The following is a 21,116-nucleotide window of genomic DNA, read 5'->3' on the forward strand; positions in this document are numbered from 1 at the left end:
ATTTTAAAAATAGATTTTCATTTTTATTTGTCACTTTTAATATATCAAAAAAAGAAAATTATTATTTTTCATTACTAACGTTAGCATTAATTATTTATTCTCCAACTCATTTTTCGAGATTTAATATTAAACATTACGTAGTTAATATGGATAGAACAGTAAAATAGTCATGTCAATTATTATTTTTTAATAGGCATGAAATTTATTTATGTTTCGACTACTACTGTTGTTCGTAATATAATAGGGAAAACGCATAGTACCCCTCAACATATGCCTGAAATTTCAGAGACACACTTATACTATACTAAGGTCCTATTAACCACCATCCCCACCCCCCCGAACTTATTTTATAAATAATTTTCTACCCATTTTTGGCCTACGTGGCACTATCTTCTATGCCCAACGCGTGTTGACAATTTTTTCAAGCTATCTGGTTGATAGTGCCACGTAGGCAGAAAAGGGATAGAAAATTATTTATAAAATAAGTTCGGGGGGGGGGGGGTAATAGGACCTTAGTATAGTATAAGTGTGTCTCTGGGATTTCGGGCATAAGTTAGGGGGTACTTATGCATTTTCCCAATATTATATTTTCATTTTATATCTATTAAATCCAATTTTATATTTTCATACTATTAAATCCAATATTATTTTTTCTTATTGAAATTTTATGTTGCACTCTATAGGAATTTGAATACTTGTATATATTAATTAATTTATTTTTAATTTCAGACTATATCATACAATTTTTTTAGAGAGAAGTATTAAAGACACTCGTAAATTCGACGCGAATTATTAGTTTCATTCCTGAACTACTGACAACCTTAAAATAACTCGAACTAAATACGAATGTTTAATTATGTAATTAATATAACTTTTCTTATAAAACTAAAAAGTCAAATTCACAAGTCAAATGTAAGATTATACTAATAAATATGGATTTAATTTAATGTTGCAAGTTACGTTTAAAAAAAATTGCTTATAAATCTAGTAAGTATCAATATAAATCTTACGTTATAAAATGATAATAACCAAACAAAAATTTAATTTCTTCCCAATATAACAAAAACAATTTTTAGCGGCAATAAATATAAACATTAACAAAGAGTGCTAAAGCATTTACCGACATTAGTTAATTGTCATTAGATTCAATCTTGCTATAGGCTTTAGGGACACTTACAAAGAGAGCTAATTGTTATTAAAAGTACATGTTTAGCGACAATTAAGCTATTACCGCTAATTAAATATCGCTAAATTTTTTTTTAATATAATGTCCAAACGTTAATGTTAATAAATAATACATATAACTAAACAATGTTTAGATAAATAAATAATGGTAAGTTGAAAAATATAAAGGAAAGAAATGATAATATATGTTGAGGAAAGAAGTGGCAAGCAAATTGTCCAAAGAGTGAGGTTGGGCCCACACGAAGGGTAGCTTTTTCATCATCACTTTAATATACACTAATCATAATGGCAAAAACGTCTACACAGACAAAATATAACAAAACATCTATAAGAAATAGAACTTTCCGCCGAGACAATTGGTCAATAGAAACTTAAATAACTAAAATACCCTTCAAAATGCCAAGCAGGCATGTTGATACCAACATTTCCACTGTCTCTTCTAATATAGTAGATATAGAATATCTTTTTTTTTTTTGCGAGTTTTACATTCGAATAATAAGTTATTTATTTTCCCTACTTGAACTATCGTTGTTTCAATTGGAAACACAAATTATTCACAAACAACTGAGAATTATGGGTTTCGAGGAGTGAACATAATTTTATAGTAAGTAGCCTATCTGTCAATGAAATGTGTAAAAATTAGGTGATTTTTCAATCTTCCTAATAAAGTTGTATTGCAAAGGGTATTTTTTTTTTTATGAGAAAGTTTCAAATTTCTCATGCTCGAATATTTTGATAAAATTAAATTTCAATGACTCAAATCGATTTTTACAAATATATAAAAGGAATTTCTTAGGCCAGGCTTTTTTTTCTCTCTCTTCTCTCTCTCTCCAACGACTTTCTCTCCATACCCCAACGACTTTCTCTCCGTCGACGCCGGCGAAACTGAGAGACACCAGCGCTGCTCCGACCAGGCGGCAGCTCCAACGGGATTGCTCCGCTCCCCTCTTTCTCTTCCCCTCTCCTTCGTTCTTCTTCTCCGTCTCCAGCAGCCGACGAGGACCACCAGCAACCACCGGACAGCAGCAGCAGCCGGCGACAACCCACGACAGCAACAGATCTGGTCGACAGCAACCAGCGAGAGCCAGCTCTGACTCCGGTGAGCTACCAGCCAAACAACAGTGCAACAGCAGTGCTACTGTTTGTCGCCGAAGACCAACCAGATCTGGCCGGAAAATTGCCCAAAGATCACCGAAACCCTCCATCTTCACCGACCAGGTTCTATCTATCCTGTCTCTCTTTCTTTCTTGATCTGAATCTATTTTCTGGGCCCTCTCTTGCAGATTTTATGTTCTGTCTTCTGCTTTGAATCCCTCTGATTGGCATTGTCATTTAGATTATACACTTGTTGCAGTATTATTAAGTATATTCCTGTGTAGATTTTACATTAGTTTCAGTTTCTTTCTAGTGGATTTGGTATCTGATGGTGGTATTGAGTCATGTCTTCGGTTGAGGCGGAGGACGAGGGAAAATAGTGGTAAGAGGGTTACGGGTTCCCATAATTTGAGGGTAGGATCATGGAACATAGGTTCGTTGACGGGGAAGTCCATAGAGCTAGTGAAAATTCTCAAGAAGAGAAAGATAAATATAGCTTGTGTCCCAGAGACTAGATGGGTAGGTTCTAAGGCTCGGGTTGTCGACGGGTTTAAGTTGTGGTACTCAGGAGGCTCAAGGGATAGTAATGGAGTGGGTATTTTAGTAGACGGGGATTTGAGGGAGCAAGTGGTGGAGGTTAGGAGGATCAATGATAGGTTGATGACAATTAAGCTAGTCATTGGAGGATGTACTTTGAGTGTTATTAGTGCTTATGCACCTCAAGTGGGCTTGGACGAGGAGGCCAAAAAGCTCTTCTATGAGGATTTGGATGAGGTAGTTAGAGGTATACCGAACACTGAGAGAATTGTCATTGGTGGAGATTTTAATGGCCATATCGGGGCAACTTTTAGTGGCTTTGATGATGTTCATGGAGGCTTTGGTTTTGGGGAGAGAAATGGAGGTGGAACTTCGCTTCTGGATTTTGCTAAAGCCTTTGAGTTGGTGATTGCTAACTCATGCTTCCCGAAAAAGGAGAACCACTTGGTTACCTTTCGTAGCTCGATAGCTAAGACTCAGATAGATTACCTACTCCTTAGGAAGGGTGATAGAGGTTGCTGTAAGGATTGCAAGGTTATCCCAAGTGAAAATCTTACTACCCAACACAAGCTTTTGGTGATGGACCTGGAAATTAAGAGGGATAGGAGGAAGAAGAGGGTTTTCGATCGATCGAGGATTAAATGGGGTGGCTTGACCCCTGCCCTTTCTCGGGAGATGGGCGAGAAGTTGACTGGGATGGGGGCTTGGAGTGGTAGTGAGGATGCGGACACCATGTGGAATAAAGCAGCTAGTTGCATTAGGTAAGTTGCTTCTAAGGTGTTGGGGGTATCAAGGTGTAATTTTGGAGGCCATAAAGGAGATTGGTGGTGGAATGGGGAAGTCCAAGGCAAAGTGGAAGCAAAGAAGGCGGCTTACACAAAGTTGGTGGAGTGCGTAGATGAGGAAGAGAAACGGACGCTTAAGAAGGTTTATAAGACGACAAAGACAGAAGCTAAGCTAGCAGTTACGAAGGCTAAGACGGCAACTTTCGAACGCTTGTATGTCGAGCTGGGGGACAAAGGTGGGGATAAGAAATTGTATAGGCTTGCAAAAGCAAGAGAGAGGAAGGCTCGTGACTTGGACCAAGTGAAGTGTATCAAGGATGAGGAAGGCAAAGTATTGGTGGAAGAGACCTTCATCAAGCAAAGATGGCAAAATACTTTCACAAACTTTTAAATGAAGAAGGGGACAGAGACTTTGTGTTGGGTGAGTTGGCGCACTCTGAAAGACTTCAGAACTTTGGGTACTGTAGGTGTTTTAGGATCGAGGAGGTTATACGTGCTATTAGTAGGATGAGCAGAGGAAGAGCGACCGGACCCGATGAGATTCTGGTGGAATTTTGGAAGAGCACGGACAAGGCAGGTATAGAGTGGTTAACTGGGCTGTTTAATGTTATTTTTAAGACAGCAAAGATGCCTGATGAATGGAGGTGGAGTACAATGGTTCCGTTGTATAAAAACAAGGGTGATATCCAAAACTGTAACAACTACAGGGGTATCAAACTGCTGAGCCATACTATGAAGATTTGGGAAAGAGTGGTGGAGATGAGGGTGAGAAGAGGGGTGTCCATCTCTGAGAATCAGTTTGGATTCATGCCGGGACGATCGACTACCGAAGCCATTCATCTTATGCGAAGACTGGTAGAAAAATATAGAGAAAGGAAGAGAGACCTACATATGGTGTTCATTGACCTTGAAAAGGCCTATGACAAAGTACCGAGGAATGTCCTCTGGAGGTGCTTGGAGGCTAAAGGTGTCCCGATAATTTATATTAGGGCGATAAAGGACATGTACGGTGGAGCCAAGACTCGGGTTAGAACGGTTGGAGGAGACTCGGAACATTTCCCAATTGAGATGGGGCTGCATCAGGGATCAGTCCTTAGCCCTTTTCTATTTGCTGTGGTGATGGATGAGTTGACGCGGTCTATTCAGGAGAAGGTCCCATGGTGTATGTTATTTGCAGATGACATAGTACTGATTGATGAGACACGGGACAGAGTTAATGCGAGGCTGGAGGTGTGGAGACAAACGCTGGAGTCCAAAGGGTTCAGGTTGAGTAGGACCAAAACTGAATATTTGGGATGCAAATTCAGTGATGCGTTGGATGAGGCAGATGGGGAAGTGAGACTTGACGCACAGATTATTCCTAAGAAAGAAAGTTTTAAGTATCTTGGGGCTGTAATCCAAGGAAGTGGTGACATAGACGATGATGTCACACATCGCATTGGGGCGGCTTGGATGAAATGGAGGCTGGCCTCTGGAGTCTTGTGTGATAAGAAAGTTCCACCGAAACTTAAAGGTAAGTTCTACAGAGTGGTAGTTAGACCGGCCTTGTTGTATGGAGCGGAGTGTTGGCCAGTCAGGAACTCACATGTTCAAAAACTGCATGTTGCGGAGATGAGGATGTTGAGATGGATATGTGGGAACACTAGGAGCGATAGGATTAGGAATGAGGTTATCCAAGAGAAGGTGGGAGTGGCCTCTGTGGTGGACAAGCTGAGGGAAGCGAGACTGAGATGGTTTGGGCATGTGAAGAGACGGTGCGCAGACGCCCCAGTGAGGAGGTGCGAGGGGCTGGTTGTAGAGGGTACGCGGAGGGGTAAAGGTAGGCCTAAGAAGTATTGGGGAGAGGAGATTACACAGGACTTGTCTCAGCTTCGCATTACCGAGGACATGACTCTAGATAGGAAGGAGTGGAGGTCTCGTATTAAGGTTGAAGGTTAGTAGGGCTAGCGTGTTGTCTTTCCTTGTGAGGGTATGGGTTGGTAGCGTTTGTAGTAGTCCTAGCCTTGCACTTGTAGTTCTTGTCTGTGATCCTATAGCCATATGTTGTTTACTGCGTTTCACCTCTCACAGTATTTTCTTGATGTTATTGTCTCCTTTGTTGATTATGCACTTTTTTTTCTTATTGGAGGCTATGTCTTATATAATGTTTCCTCTTCTTGTACTTGGTGTTGTTGTACTTGAGCTGAGGGTCCTCCGGAAACAGCCTCTCTACCTCCACGAGGTAGTGGTAAGGTCTGCGTACACTCTACCCTCCCCAGACCCCACTTAGTGGGATTTCACTGGGTATGTTGTTGTTGTTGTATATAAAAGGAATTTCTTCACTCGGATTATTTTTTGATATGAAGTATCTTGTGGAATTTGTTAGAGTAGGTAATGACCCTTGAAGAACATTGGATCGTAAATTAATAGTGTTTTATTAGAGATAGATTAAGATATCTCAACCTTTGAGTATGGTTTGTGAATATTAAAAAATCTAATTCTTTCCCTTTAAACGCGACCACTTAGAAGATGGTTTGTTGATTAATTATTATGACTTATAGTATTTTTTACGTAGTTTTTAAATATATAAATTTTATTTTAACAATTTAAAGACTTCATGCCTAAATTTACGATAAAAATTAAAGGATTTGGCTCTAAAATTCAAACTATACATTAAAAATTGAGATAGAGGGAGTAAGCTTCGTAAGATTGTTTTCGCAAAGAATAATTAAACACATTTCTTTAGTCCCAAGAAGAAAAACAAAATAAATTGCAAATCAACAGGAAACGTATTTTTATCAAATTTGCAAATTTGGCAGCTATCAGAGAAAATGTGGTCATTCTCAAGTCAAATTTTGAGTTGTTTCAGTCAAGGACTTAGTCAAAAGTGGCCAAAATAGTTTTGTTTTCAAACATCGGTCATGATCACTTTTAATGTATGATACAAATATGTCTGGTTCTCAATTCTCATCTCTACAATAGTAGATCATATCCAACAATTTTCAGTCTTAGACGTTACCATGATTCGTATTGTCTTTGTTATAAATTTGAGTTGTTTGTTTCTGTCTTTTAAAAAATGTTGTCAATTTTCAATCTGTCTTAACCGTGTTGAGAAGGGTGTTTTATTTTGTTGGGATCTGCTAGATGTTGATGTCTCGTGATGTGGAACTTTTGAAAAATGAATAAAGAAAATTATGAGATAATGGTCAAAAATATATGTGAATATCACTTTTTTGTGAGTTACACATTCGAATAATAAGTTATGTATTTTCCCTACTTGAACTCAATTTGAATGTGTAAAAATTAGGTGATTTTTCAATCTTCCAAATAACGTCGTGTTGCAAAGGGTATTTTATTTTTATGAGACCTCCAAGAGTTTCAAATTTTTCATGCTCGAAAATTTTGATAAAATTAAATTTCAAGGACTCTCAATCGATTTTCCAAATAAAAGAATTTCTTCACTGCGATTATTTTTTGATATGATAAAGTATCTTGTGGAATTTGTCGGAATAGGCTTGAAGAAAACTGGATATTAATAGTTTTTTATTAGAGAAAGATTAAGATATCTCAACCACCGAATATCGTTTCTGGATATTAAAAACTCCAATTCTTTCACTTCACACGCGATCACTCCGAAGATGGTTTGCGGATAAATTATTGTGGCTTATAGTACTTTTTCTGTTGTTTCAAAATATATAAATTTTATTTTAAATTTTTTAAAGACTTCATCCCTGAATTTTTGGTGAAAATTAAACTATTTGGCTCTTGAAAATCCAAACTATGCATTATAAATTGAGATAGAGGGAGTAATCTTCATATGATTGTTTTCGCAAATAGTAATTAAACACATATCTCTGGTCCCAAAAAGAATAGGAAATGCGTTTTCTTCAAATTTGGTTGTTATCAGAGAAAATGTGGTCATTCTCAAGTCAAATTTTGAGTTGTTTTATGTTACCAGTTTCAAAAAAAATAAAATTGAGTTGTTTTGAGTTACACATTTAATTCAGAAAAGGACTTAGTCAAAGTGACCAAAATAGTTCTGTTATCACACATTGGTCATGACCACTTTTAATGTATCATAAAGACATGTCCGGTTTTCAATTCTTATCTCTAAAGTAGTGGACCATATCCAATAATTTTCAGGACTAGGCATGCTGCATCTTAGACATTTGATATTAATCTTAGGCATGAATCTCTCAACCTGGTAAGGAATATTTTTCCATTGATGCAAGAATTGTTCTTTAGGAAATTGAACAGAGAGCAACATCTTGATTTGATGGATAACCTAATTACATTTACTGCAAACACAAACATGAATTTGTAGTAGTAGTTGAGGCACATTAGCTATATCTTCTTGATTTTGTGCTTCCTGTTCTTGAATCTCTCCTTCATTATGTTGAGTCATAGCAGCAGTTCAACACAATAGCCATTTGCTGCTGCATCATCAAGGCTTTGGATTGTAACGGTTGTTGTGATTGAGTCATAATAGCAACCTGTTGTTGCATGGGTACACCATAGTCATGGTAATGAGCCATTTTGTGCAACATTTGTTCCAGAGTTGGTTGAGCTATTAAATGCATCCTGTGAATTATCAGCTACCTCGAATAGATTATACGAAACTTCCCTGTTTTTTAGGGTCATTTTACAAGATTCTGTCTTGCCAATGCTGTTTCATATAGATTATCCAACTTTGATCATCTAGCATACCCCCCTGTATCTGGAAATAGAACATACAAATGTTTCAAATAACATTATTGCAATTGGCAAAGGAAAGTTTCAAAGTGCTACGAGCACAACAAGGAATATCATTGATGAATGCAAATGAAAAAAACAGTTTACTTTGAGTAAGCCTGTTTGTATAATTAAAGGCTAAGCAAAGGGCCGGACCACAATGGTGTATTGTATGCAACCTCACTATTTCCACAACCTTATCACAAAAAGTTAAAAGTTGGCCTCTCCCACCATAATAACTAGCTTTGGGGTGTGAGTTAACCAGTTACGCCCAAAGCTATTACGTATTCTTCTTTGTTTGTTCTCTCTCTTCTATCGTGCGCTGTTATCACAGTTTCCAAGTGATTACTAGCAATTTGTATCAAGCGTTAATAAGCACTTGTTTGTAACAGAAAAAGCATAAAACCTAAAAAAGATTAGTATAGAGCTTAGCTTGAATACCTGAAGTTCTGAAATCAAATCCTTCTTTGTTGGTAACTTGTGTACATGCGATTATTTCTTCTTCGTAATTCCTTTGACCTCTCTAGTTCTTTCTCCTTCGCATGTTAATTTTGTGTTCCAGTTCTTCAATGATTCTTGCAAGCCATTTTATATTTCCAGTTGAGATCATGAAGTATATTATGGATAATCCAATACATATTCCACTGCCATAGCCCATCAGAGCGGCGTTCCAAAAATCATTGAGAAATTCAGAATTGCTTTCTTGATTGTCTAGCGCAGACACAGTATAATTTGTCTCTGACACAGGATCATTGCCACAATCTTTCGAAACGGGGAATCCATGTAAGCCATCATTACTTTCATATGAATTGCTCTCAAAGGTATGAGGTTGAGGTCCTTGAGGGATGCATCCTTGGAGATAATTGTGAGAGAGATTTAAGAATTCAAGAGACATAGGAGAAGCAAGTTGTTGTGGTATCTCTCCCGAAAGCTGGTTAAACGAAAGGTCCAATGATTCCACTACAGATAAACGTCCAAGTGATGGTGGTATATGACCTTTCAATCCATTGTGAGACATATTCACACCCGAAGAGCAATGAGATCTCCTAGAACACTAGGAATATGTCCTTCAAATTTGTTGTTTGAAAGATCGATAACTGTGTACAAAGACAAAATTTTCACAACTTCAAGCTTCAATCCCTTTGATACAACAACTATCGATTCTTCGTAATCTCTATCTCCTTCATAACTTGGTACCTTCATTGTTTGATCAATTGTCCTCATGCCTTTCAAATGTTGAAACAAACTTCTTGGTAAGTCTTTCGAGAAGGCGTTGTTAGAGAGATATATGATTCGAAGATCAGGAAACATGATTTCATCCCCTGAAGATCTTATGGGTCCATGCAATTTATTCGATGTCAATCTTAAAACTCTCAGCTCTGTCGAAGCTCCAAACCACATGGGAAATGTGTCATTGAGGTGATTATCTCCCAGATCAATAACTTGCAACTTTTTGCAATTGGACAACGACCGAGGGATTCTCCCCTCTAATTCATTGCCAGGCAAGTTGAGACTTATAAGTGAACTTCCAATGCTAAAATTTGTTGGAAGAGTCCCAGAAAGTTTGTTATTCTGCATATCAAAAACCTGGAGGCTACTAATATTGCCAAAACATTGTGGAATTGCTCCTTCCAGATTGTTTCTGCCCAAATCTAGAATTTGTAGTGACGTTAAATTGGAAATAGATGAAGGGATCTCTCCGCTAAGATTATTATGTGACATCATCAAAACCTTGAGGCCTCTGATATTACCCAAACATTGCGGAACTTTTCCCTTCAAATTGTTTCTCGGCATATACAACACTTCTAGTGATGTCAAATTGCACACAAATGAAAGAATTTCCCCAATGAGATTGTTATCATTGAGAATCATAGTTTTCAGATTTCTCAAAGTGCCAAATGAAGCAGGAATAGATCCATTAAGAGAGCTATTACCCAAATATAGATAAGTAAGAGACCTCAAGTAACCTATTTCTTCAGGAATAGAGCCAGAAAGCTGATTATTATAAAGAAGCAAAGCAGACAAGCTGCTCAAATTCCCCAATGAAGCAGGAATAGAGCCATTAAGAGAGTTATTACTCAATTGTAGGACATTAAGAGACCTTAGGTAACGCATTTCTCGAGGAATAGAGCCAGAAATCTGATTATTATAAAGAAGCAAAAAAGATAAGTTGCTCAAATTCCCCAATGAAGCTGGAATAGAACCAGTAAGAAGGTTCCTACCCAAAGATAGCTTAGTAAGAGACCTTAGGTAACCTATTTCTTCAGGAATAGAGCCATTTAAATGGTTGTCAAATATACGGAGGATCCGAAGCTTGGCTAGTGAACCGATTTGTGGTGGGATTGTTCCTGAAATCTGATTGATGTTCAAGTCAAGATAAACAAGATTAGTGAGATTTCCAATCTCAGGTGGAATCGTGCCTGTGAAATTGTTCATGCTAAGATTAAGATTCTCAAGAAAAGGGAGAGATGAAAACGGAAAAGCATAGAGTGTACCAATGACACTGGAATTTGTAATATTCAATGTGTTTACTCTACCATTAAAGCATATAACTCCATACCAGTCCCTGCATGCATTAGAACTTGGCATCCATGAAGCCAATAAGGAATTATTCTGGTTCTTGAAAGTTGCTTTCCATTTTAAGAGGGCAGTTGTTTCCTCAGTGGAAGCAAATGCAACCGTAAAGAGGTAGAATAGAGTGAAAAACTGAAGTGAAGAGAATGTTTTGCTAGAGATCTCCCAGAACATCAGGAATATATCCTTCAAATTTGTTGTTTGAAAGATCTATAACTGTGTACAAAGACAAAATTCTCACAACTTCTAGCTTCAATCCCTTTGATACAACTACCACCAAGTCTTGGTAATCTCCATTTCCTTCATAACTTGGTAACTTCATTGTTTGATCAATTGTCCTCATGCCTTTCAAATGTTGAAACAGACTCGTTGGTAAGTCTTTTGAGAAGGCATTGTTAGAGAGATCTATGATTCGAAGATCAAGAAACATGATTTCAGTCCTGTTGCTCCCCAGTATACACGCAAGTGTACGTGGTCGCGCAAGTAATATAGATTCTTTAAGAAATGAGTTATCGTTCCCAAGGGATTTATGATATATTTATATTTAACACTTAATTCTACAAATAAAAGTAAAAGTAACCTTTTCAAGAGTTGATGATTGATTGTTAACTACTACTAATTATGCACTAATTGAAAGCACTAAATGTGAACGACTTTAATATGATGTTTCAAGCAAGTTAAAAGAAATTCCAGGGCTGCAGCATATACTGAATATCATGTATCATATTATTGGCTTAGAACTAACTTCAGTTGTCAAGTTACTGGTTTATAGGGTTGATGATATGATCCGGGTTATACGCCTCTCGTCGCCTACCCCAGTTAATTATCTAACTACATCGTTGAGCGGGAATAAATAGACTAACTGGCGAGCATTTATATTTCATCCTATTTCGTAACCAATCCATTTAGTCATTTTATATTACAATTCTAGCCAATTTTAACCTCACCTTAATTCAATTTTTCAACCAAAATTGGGCCAGTCGACCCATCAGCCCATTCCATTATTTCCAGCCCACTTAACTTCCTATCTAATTCCAACCAACCCAGCCCCTTTCAATTCCAAATAATACCAAAAAAAATGACCCAGACCCGTATTTTTCTTCTTCCAGAACAGCAGCCAGCGCTGCAAACCAGAAACGACACCCAGAAACCCAAAAATTCCAGCAACGCGTGGATGACCAGCCGACCCTTGTACGCACCTCACGCGAGAACACACAACAGCGAGTTCACAGAAGCCACAGCGACGTCTTCACGGCAGCAACGGCGATAGACGGAAAGAAAAATCCCAACGTCTTCTTCCTCAGGCTGGTACAATTTTGTACAACTTTTTCACGATTTCAGCTGCTGCTTCGTCCTTAGGGCTGTGGGGTGGAGCCACGTTGCGCCCAAGGACGGGTGAATCAATCCGGAGCGTCGATTCGCCCTTTCCCCTTTCGGAATTGGGCGAAATTGCAGAGAAAAGGTGTTTACCCCGAATGGTGAAAGTTTTTGGAGTTCAAATTTCGAAATGGTCCCTTGCCTATCCGGATTTTCATCTCCTTCCCCCCATTTTTCCGAACCCGAATTTTCCTCCTATATATGGTAGTGTATTATTCACTGTTGATAAGAGAAAAGAAAAAAGGGGAGAGTAACTTAAGAAAAAAAGAAAGGGAGGATTTTTGAGAAAAAATTGGAAAGAAGGGGGTTGGGAAAAGGTTGGCAATTCAAAAACGGATTCAGAGAATCCTCTAAGCAAAAGTAGCTATAAAGTGTATGTGAAACACACTGAGAAAACGGGAGGAGATAACTAGTGTTGGTTCGAGTGTCATTCTCTTTTCTCGTTTGCTCTCGCTTCACAACCTTCGTTTGAGCTCGAGTTTCTGCTCGGAATTTTTGTTCGCTGTTTGTATTTGGGTTTTGTAGAGGAAGAAGTCGTCCCCTGCTCGTCCTGTCCCCGTTCGCTGCTCATCAAAAGGTCTGTGATTCTCAACTCCTGTATTCGTTTACTCTCACTAGAAGTTTAGACTCGAGCTATATTCGTTGGGTTTGTTTGAAAGTGTAGAGCAGTTATTATTGGCGCATTATCCTATATGTCCCCTGTATAAGAGTGTTACTTGATGTGATTTTTATCTTTTTTTTAACAAACATGCTAAACTTATTCTTCTGCTCTTTTGTTAAAGTCACTATTCTCAAAATTATTACTATCGCCATCATTTTATTATATTTTTATACCCATATTTGAAGGTCATGCTTTTGAATTGTTGGTAGTTCTGTATGGATCGGTCTTGTTTTGGAAGAAAAAACAGTTAAGGACATTTGATATAGTACTGTTACATGCTAGAAACCCATGACTTTAGCTGATAGTATTTAATATTAGAAACCAAATTTGTTGCCTTAATTTTGGAGTTAATACCTTAAAAGATCATTCAATTTAGGAATTAATCTAGCAAAGTCATTAAAATTTGTTTTGTATTAATAAAATCACTCAACTTAGACCTTTGTGTTGGTAAAATCACTCAACAAAATCTATCATCGATTTTTTGTCATATAAAATAGACCCTACAAATAAATAAAATTAAAGAAAACTAATTTAAATTTTTCATGGATAAACTTAATTAGTGAAACAAATACTCTTATTGCATTATCTTAATTTACTAATTACTAAATAAGGAATTTTGTTTATTGGTCCACTAGTGTATCTGTTTCTTAGAATTAGCACAAACAAATTATCGATGAAATTTGTATTCACAAATCTAATTAGGACTCATTAGACCGAATAAGAGTACTAAAATGTTTAAAATTGAAACGTTTTTTTTAAGAAAATATAAAAAATAATTTTATGTATTATAGGAGTAGTAATTTTCCATTGAAGCTTAAAATTATTTTGGCTCTGTAAACCTTGATCCTTTTTATAATATTAATTTTTCAACTTAATTTTTGCTTTAACTAGTCAATTTTGTGTAAATGCTTCTTTTTTTGGGAAAATAAAATAATAATGTCATAATGCTTACATACTTTAATATTATAAAAGTATTTATTTCACCAATTAAGTTTGCTCGTAAAAGTTCATTAACGATTTTTATTTATTTATTTATTTATAGGATTCATATTTATATAAAAGAATATTTTATTTTGTTATATAAAAAATAATAATAATAATAATAAAACAATTTAATGATAATTTTAGTTAAGTGATTTTATTGACACAAAAATAAAGTTTAATATCTTTGTTAGATAAATTTCCAAATTTGAGTGACCTTTTAGATATTAACTCCTTAATTTTGTGCCTTACTAGTGTGATCTTATTAAATGGAGTTTGGAATTGACTTTGACCTCAGAATTAATTACTGTGTTGTTTTATTGCCAACCTTGACAAGAGTTCTTAATTTTTTTTATCTATTTTTAGCCTGAAAGTTTTTCTAAGTCTGTTCATTCTTTGATGCCTTATGATTTTGGTATTCTAAGTTAGTCTATATTAACTTGTGGCCGTTGGTCGATCATTGCTTTTAATGCATTACGGTATTTATGTGGATATTTCTTCTCTTGCCTACCTCACTTGGTTCTTGTCATATTTAATTATTAATAAAAATTGGTTAGTGCCTATAATGATATCCAGGGGGTAGCATTTATTTTATTTCACTGTTTTCTTTTATTAAATAATTGAATTGTTACTTACATTTTATTTGTTTGTGTTTGCATGTGAAATCTATTCGGGTCCTCGTGGACTTTATTCTTGCATTTTCCTATTGGGCCATGGAGGCCCAATTCTTAATTTCGAGTCAGCCTCCCCCTTAAAAGTTGAAGAATAAGTCCCGAAAAAAGGCGTACAGGTTGCGAGAGATTGTATACGTTAAGTATACACAATAAAGTGATGCATCGAATCGGAGAGTTGAAGGAATTGGGCCAAAAAGCCCTTCTTTTTTTTTAAAGTTGTATTTTGTTACTTTTGGGCCTAAGCCCTTTGCATTATATTTATCGTTATTTGATATTTGTTAGGATAGGTACCAAGAGAGAAATTGGGCCACAAACCCAACATTACTAGTCTAGGACATGTGTGGAAATGGGCCCAAGGCCCAAATTAGAAATTAGGCCCAAGTGTTGGTCCAGGCAGACAGAAAAACCAAACTTGGGCCCAAGTCTCTTTCCCTCTTTATTTTAGTGCTTGTTAATACTTGCCGTTAATCTTAAGGTTGAAACATTCGAATCCCCGAAAGACACATATTTTGTTTTTTTAACGATTTAACTAAATCAGTCATCTTTAAATAGACTAAAATAATAATTTCTTTTTGAAATATCTCACTTAGCTGTTAGTATTTCCATTCCCCCCCNCCCCCCCCCCCCCATAAAATGGTTCTTATTATAAAATTTTGCTCGATTCAACTCAAGTTAATCAATTTTTAGCCAAATAATTAATCGTCGGATAACCGCATTAGCGGGTGTTCTAGGTGCTTTAAAACCCTTCCTAGAACATTAATATGAACCCCTGAACCCCCTTATATTTCAATTGATTCTCTGTTTTAATCTATTGAAAAAAAATAGTTTTCTTGATTTTTCTTCAAAAATTAAGTGGCGACTCTTAAACCAGTCTAAAATCATTTTTAAATAAAACAGTACCTACAAAATACGATCTGAACTTGTCGAAGGCGAACACTAGAGCCAGCATCTCCTTCTCAGTCACTGTGTAATTAGCATGTGTAGAGTCAAGGGTCTTGCTTGCATAATAGATCGAGTGAAACACTTTATTCTTTCTTTGTCCCAACACTGCACCCACTGCTATGTCGCTTGCATCACATATAAGTTCAAATGGTAATTCCCAATCAAGAGCAATTTAGATGTGAGCTTCAATTAAGTTCCTCTTCAACATCTCAAAAGCTTTTAAGCACATCTCATCAAAGTCAAACTTCACCTCCTTCTCCAAGAGACTGCACATAGGTCTTGCAATCTTGGAAAAATATTTGATGAATCGCCTGTAAAAACCTGCATGACCAAGAAAACTACGCACACCTTTTACATAAATGGGAGGGGGCAATTTCTCAATAACTTCTACCTTAGCCTTATCAACCTCCAAACCAGATTTAGATACTTTGTGTCCCAACACTATCCCCTCTCTTACCAAAAAATGACACTTTTCCCAATTTAGCACTAAGTTAGTGCCTTTACATCTAGCAAGTACTTTATCAAGATTTCGGAGACATACCTCAAAAGACTTCCCAAAGATGGAAAAATCATCCATGAACACCTCAACAAAGTCTTCCACCATATCATGAAAAATGACCATCATACACCTTTGAAAAGTCGTCAGTGCATTGCTAAGTCTGAATGGCATGCGCTTGAAAGCATATGTGCCATAAGGACAAGTGAACGTGGTCTTTTCCTGATCCTCGGGTGCAATCAAGATCTGGTTGTAACGGGAATATCCATTTAAGAAATAATAGTACTTCTGCCTTGCTAGTCGGTCAAGCATCTGATCAATGAAGGGAACGGGGTAGTGATCTTTTCTGGTAGCATCATTTAGTTTCCGGTAATCCATGCCAATTCTCCACCCGGTCACTGTTCTAGTGGGAATCAACTCATTCTTTTTGTTCCTAACCACTGTCATACCTCCCTTCTTGGGAACTCATTGTACCGGACTTACCCACTTACTATCAGAGATTGGGTATACAATTCCAGCATCTAGCCACTTTATGACTTCCTTTCTCACCACTTCTTTCATCACAGGATTCAGTCGACGTTGATGTTGTGCTTTGGGTTTGTGATCCTCTTCCATGTAAATTCTGTGCATGCATAACGCCGGACTAATCCCATGAATATCAGCCATCTGCCATCCAATTGCTTTCCTCCTCTGCTTTAAGATCCTCAATGCCGCATCAACCTATAAGTCAGACAATTCTGTAGAAAGTATAACAGACAAAGCTTCATTAGTACCCAAATAAGCATACCTTAGGTGAGCCAGTAGAGTTTTTAGTTCCAACGTAGGAGCTTCTTCTATTGATGGCTTTGGTGGGGGCCCCAACTCGCGATCTAGTGACTCCACTTGAGTCCTACGAGTGTATACTAGTGCTAGATTTAAGCATGATTCAATCTCTTGAGCTTCCGTGTCTCCCTCTATCTCATGACCCACTAACACTTTTCTAAAGGATCTTCGGGCACAACTACTTGTGACTCTACTATGCGATCAACCACAGTAATAACAGATAACTCTTTATAAATAGAAGGCAATTTTAAAGCGCGGTAAACATCAAATACCTCAACCTTATCATGCGCCCTCATAGTTAGTTGACCAGCTGCTACATCAATCAATGCCCTACCCGTGGCCAAGAAAGGTCGTCCCAAAATGAATGGAACTTCAGCATCAGGTTCAAAATCTAAGACCACAAAGTCTATAGGAAAAATCAATGAACCTACTTGAACTAACACATCTTCTACCACCCCCTCAGGCCTAGCAATGGATATATCAGCGAGTTGGAGAATAACAGTGGTTCTTTTTGGACTACCCAACCCAAGCTTTAGATACAAAGATAAAGGCATCAAATTTATTTTCCCTCAAATCACACAACCCCCGGGCATGAACACTTTGCCCAATTGTAATCTGCACAGTAAAACTACCTGAATCTTTTAACTTTTTAGGCAGTCTGTTTTGGATCCTTGAGCTGCACTCCTCAGTAAGTGCTACAGTTTCATATTCTGTGAGCCTCCTCTTGCTAGCCACAATGTCCTTCACGTATTTAGTATACTTGGGGATACCCTGCAAAATGTCAACCAAAGGTAGATTATGTGAACCTGTTTAAGGCGAGAGAGAAACTTACCGAAGCATTCATCTTTATTCAACCTTTTCAGCCTTTGTGGAAATGGAGGTGGTAATTTCTTTTGAGGAACGGGTACCTCAACATTGGACCTTTTTACTACCTCTTCCACCTTTTCTTTGTTACTTACCTCAGTGTCTCTCTTCTTTGGAGCTAGTTCCTCTAATTGCAGCCCACTTCTAGTACTTACCGCATGCAATTGCTTTGGGTTGGGCTCAGTATCACCGGGCAGCCCACCTTGGGGACGCAAGTTCAAAGAATTAGCCACTTGCGCAACTTGTTTCTTTGAACTCATTTAGGACATCTGGATGTTTCTAATGTTCTCATCCTGCTTATCTATTCTAATATTTAATTTGGTCCCTATTTCAGTCATGAGTTTTTGGAGTAGCTCTTCATTAGTCATCCCCCCTTTTGGTGAACTAGGATTTATGCCTTGATTAGGATATTGGTATTGTTGCCCAGCCTCTTGAGCACGGTATTGGTTAGCCCCTTGCGCCTGATTTTGGTTTTGGTTCCCACCCCATGAGAAGTTAGGATGGTTCTTCCAACTAGGGTTGTAACTATTGCCATAATTTTGTTGACCTCCACCCCTTTGCACATTACCCACATAATTCACGGAATCAGGGTTTGCCTTACATCGCTCAGTTTCATGAGTTCCACTACCACATACCTCACACCAATTTGCAGCTTGTTGTACAATGTTTACCGGTGCCTGATTTAGAGCTATCTGTTTGAAATGTAGGGCTATGTTATGTTGCATTGCATCTAATTTGGCATTTATGGCAGTAGCTTGGTCTACATCTAAAATCCCTGTAGCCTTTTGGGTTGTGGTTCTAGACATTTCCCCTTCATACCCTTGGTTCCCTTCAGAAAGATTATCAAGTAAGTCGAAGAACTCTTCACTTGTTATAGATAGGGCATGTCCACCTGCTGCACTATTGAGAAGAGCACGAGCATTCTAATCTAAACCCTCAAAGAAAGTGTGACAAAGTACCTCATTAGTTTGCATGTGGTGTGGGCAAGCATTCAACATTCGTTTGAAACGCGCCCATGCTTGGTACATGTCTTCCCCTTGCTTTTGACCAAAGTTTATTATCTCACCAGGCAGTTTTCTTGGATGGGAAAAATCAACTCAAAAACTTCTTTGCTAAAAAATCCTAAGTAGTGATGGAGTTTGGTGGTTCAGAGTCTAACCAACGCCTCGCGGCTCCTAACAATGAGTATGGGAACAAAGTTACCCTTACATAGTCTAATGAGACTCCAATTGGGATGTATGTACCTGTAATATTTATGAAGTTCCTAAGATGAATTTGAGGATCCTCATGGGGAAGACCAGTGAATTGCCCATTAGAATAAAGGATTTGTACCATGCTCTGCTTTAGCTCAAATCTACCCCCGGTGGAGGTTTCCTAATACTAGATGCTAAATTGACTGTGAGTGGGACTGCCACATCACATATAGGTCTTGCAGGTATAATAGGTGGAACCCCTTGGTTAATCGGATTTCCTTGGTTATTCGGGTTTTCCGGGTTTTTCACATTTTCAAGGTTATTCAAGTTGTCTTGATTATCATCGTCAATGTTTCCCGGAAGACCTAACCCCAATTCTCCTCGTCGTCCTTGATTCGCCATTTTCCTATGCTGGCATAAAGCTCTTTCTGGTTCGTTGTAAAGTTCGACAAGATCTCCTTTCCGAGCCAGACCTGAAAATCAAGTGCCTGCAATCAACAAGCTAAGATCAAGTAATTAATATCTAAATAATCTAATTGTAGACTTAAGAAGATTGAATATAAATCAATTTATAAGTCCCCGACAGCGGCGCCAAAAACTTGTTGCTCCCCAGTATACACGCAAGTGTACGTGGTTGCGCAAGTAATATAGATTCTTTAAGAAACGAGTTATCGTTCCCAAGGGACTTATGATCAATTTATATTTAACACTTAATTCTACAAATAAAAGTAATAGTAACCTTTTCAAGAGTTGATGATTGATTGTTAATTACTACTAATTATGCACTAATTGAAAGTACTAATTGTGAACGACTTTAATATGATGTTTCAAGCAAGTTAAAAGAAATTCCAAGGCTGCAGCATATACTGAATATTATGTATCATGTTATTGGCTTAGAACTAACTTTAGTTGTCAAGTTACTGGTTTATAGGGTTGATGATGTGATCCGGGTTATACGCCTCTCGTCGTCTACCCCAGTTAGCTATCTAACTACATCGTTGAGTGGGGATAAATAGACTAACTGGCGAGCATTTATATTTCATCCTATTTCGTAACCAAGCAAGGTGTTCGTCTGGGCGTCACTCCTGAACACTAAATCACCTCAATTTAATGGGTGGACCGAGCTCTCTATATTCTCTGGTCTATCTAATCTCTCCTCTCCCGATTTTAAGATTAGACAATAGATTTATCTTATGGTGCGCAAGCATAAAATACTAAAACAAGAATATAGAAGTAACTTGTATTGACAACCGAAAATTAATTCAACAACCTCAAATATTCAACAATCAATTCATAGCTACATCCCCAGAACTAGGGCGTTTATCCACTCATGCTATTAGAAAACAAGAAAATATAATAGTTCATGCAATTTCTGGAAAATAGAAGAGTTAAAGGATTAAAACCTATTACAAACTTGAATTCTTGCTCTTGCACACTAAATCAAAACGTCCCCCCTATTATGGAGCCCTAAGGATCTATTTATAATAGTAGGAAAAGTTGGGAACAAATCCTACTAAAATTAGGAATCCTAATTAATGTTTAAAACTTGGAAAAGTCGGCAAAAGAGGGACGTGTCGCGCCTCACACTTGACTCTGATGTTTCCTCCTTGGCGCGTCGTGCCTCTCAGCACGCCACACAATCCTCTCTGACGTTCCACCAGTGGCGTGTCGCGCCAACCAGTGCGCCAGCCACTGGTGGTTTTTTTGCCTTGGCCATTTTCTTGCACATCTTTGCTCCTTCTTTCTTTGTTCCAACTCCAATTCCTTCGAGTTCTCCTAAAACAACTAATCATGTATGTTAGTGCACCATCATCACAAGTTATACCAAAAATCAAATTAGTAACTAAAGATCATTCTTCAATCTAATCAATTCATGGGCTAATATTGACAACTTAGGCATATAAATATGCCTAAGATCAAGTCCCTGAAGATCTTATGGGTCCATGCAATTTATTCGATGTCAATCTTAAAACTCTCAGCTCTGTCAAAGCTCCCAACCACATGGGAAAAGTGTCATTGAAGTGATTATCTCCTAGATCAAGAACTTGCAAGTTTTTGCAATTGGACAACGACTGAGGGATTCTCCCCTCTAGTTTATTGCCATGCAAGTTGAGACTTATAAGTGAACTTCCAATGCTAAAATTTGTTGGAAGAGTCCCAGAAAGTTTGTTATTCTACATATCAAAAACCTGGAGGCTACTAATATTGCCAAAAGATTGT

The 21,116-nt window shown here is 37.6% G+C and overlaps 3 protein-coding genes and 1 pseudogene across 4 annotated transcripts in view; 1 reads left to right on the top strand and 3 right to left on the bottom strand.

Moving 5' to 3' along the window:
- The window catches only part of LOC125872870 (vacuolar protein sorting-associated protein 2 homolog 3-like), a 377,001-nt pseudogene that overhangs the window by 232,685 nt on the left and 123,200 nt on the right, over positions 1–21,116 (top strand).
- Positions 1–21,116, bottom strand: part of LOC125872850 (receptor-like protein Cf-9 homolog) — a 345,297-nt gene that overhangs the window by 172,821 nt on the left and 151,360 nt on the right. The gene's annotated exons all lie outside the window — the stretch shown is intronic.
- LOC125872846 (receptor-like protein Cf-9 homolog) overlaps positions 1–21,116 on the bottom strand; it is a 315,600-nt gene that overhangs the window by 163,388 nt on the left and 131,096 nt on the right. The window lies entirely within an intron of this gene.
- LOC125872872 (receptor-like protein Cf-9 homolog) lies at positions 8,760–9,467 on the bottom strand. Its single transcript, XM_049553667.1, has one exon. It carries the CDS (start codon positions 9,328–9,330, stop codon positions 8,836–8,838), a length of 495 nt encoding a protein of 164 aa, XP_049409624.1. The 5' UTR covers positions 9,331–9,467; the 3' UTR covers positions 8,760–8,835.

The sequence above is a fragment of the Solanum stenotomum genome, chromosome 8 (genome assembly GCF_019186545.1).
Source record: "Solanum stenotomum isolate F172 chromosome 8, ASM1918654v1, whole genome shotgun sequence".
In the NCBI taxonomy this organism is placed as follows: domain Eukaryota; kingdom Viridiplantae; phylum Streptophyta; class Magnoliopsida; order Solanales; family Solanaceae; genus Solanum; species Solanum stenotomum.

What these genes read in the sequence shown, in the direction of transcription:
- LOC125872872 (XM_049553667.1), bottom strand. Translation starts at nt 9,330, where the DNA reads ATGTCTCACAATGGATTGAAAGGTCATATACCACCATCACTTGGACGT.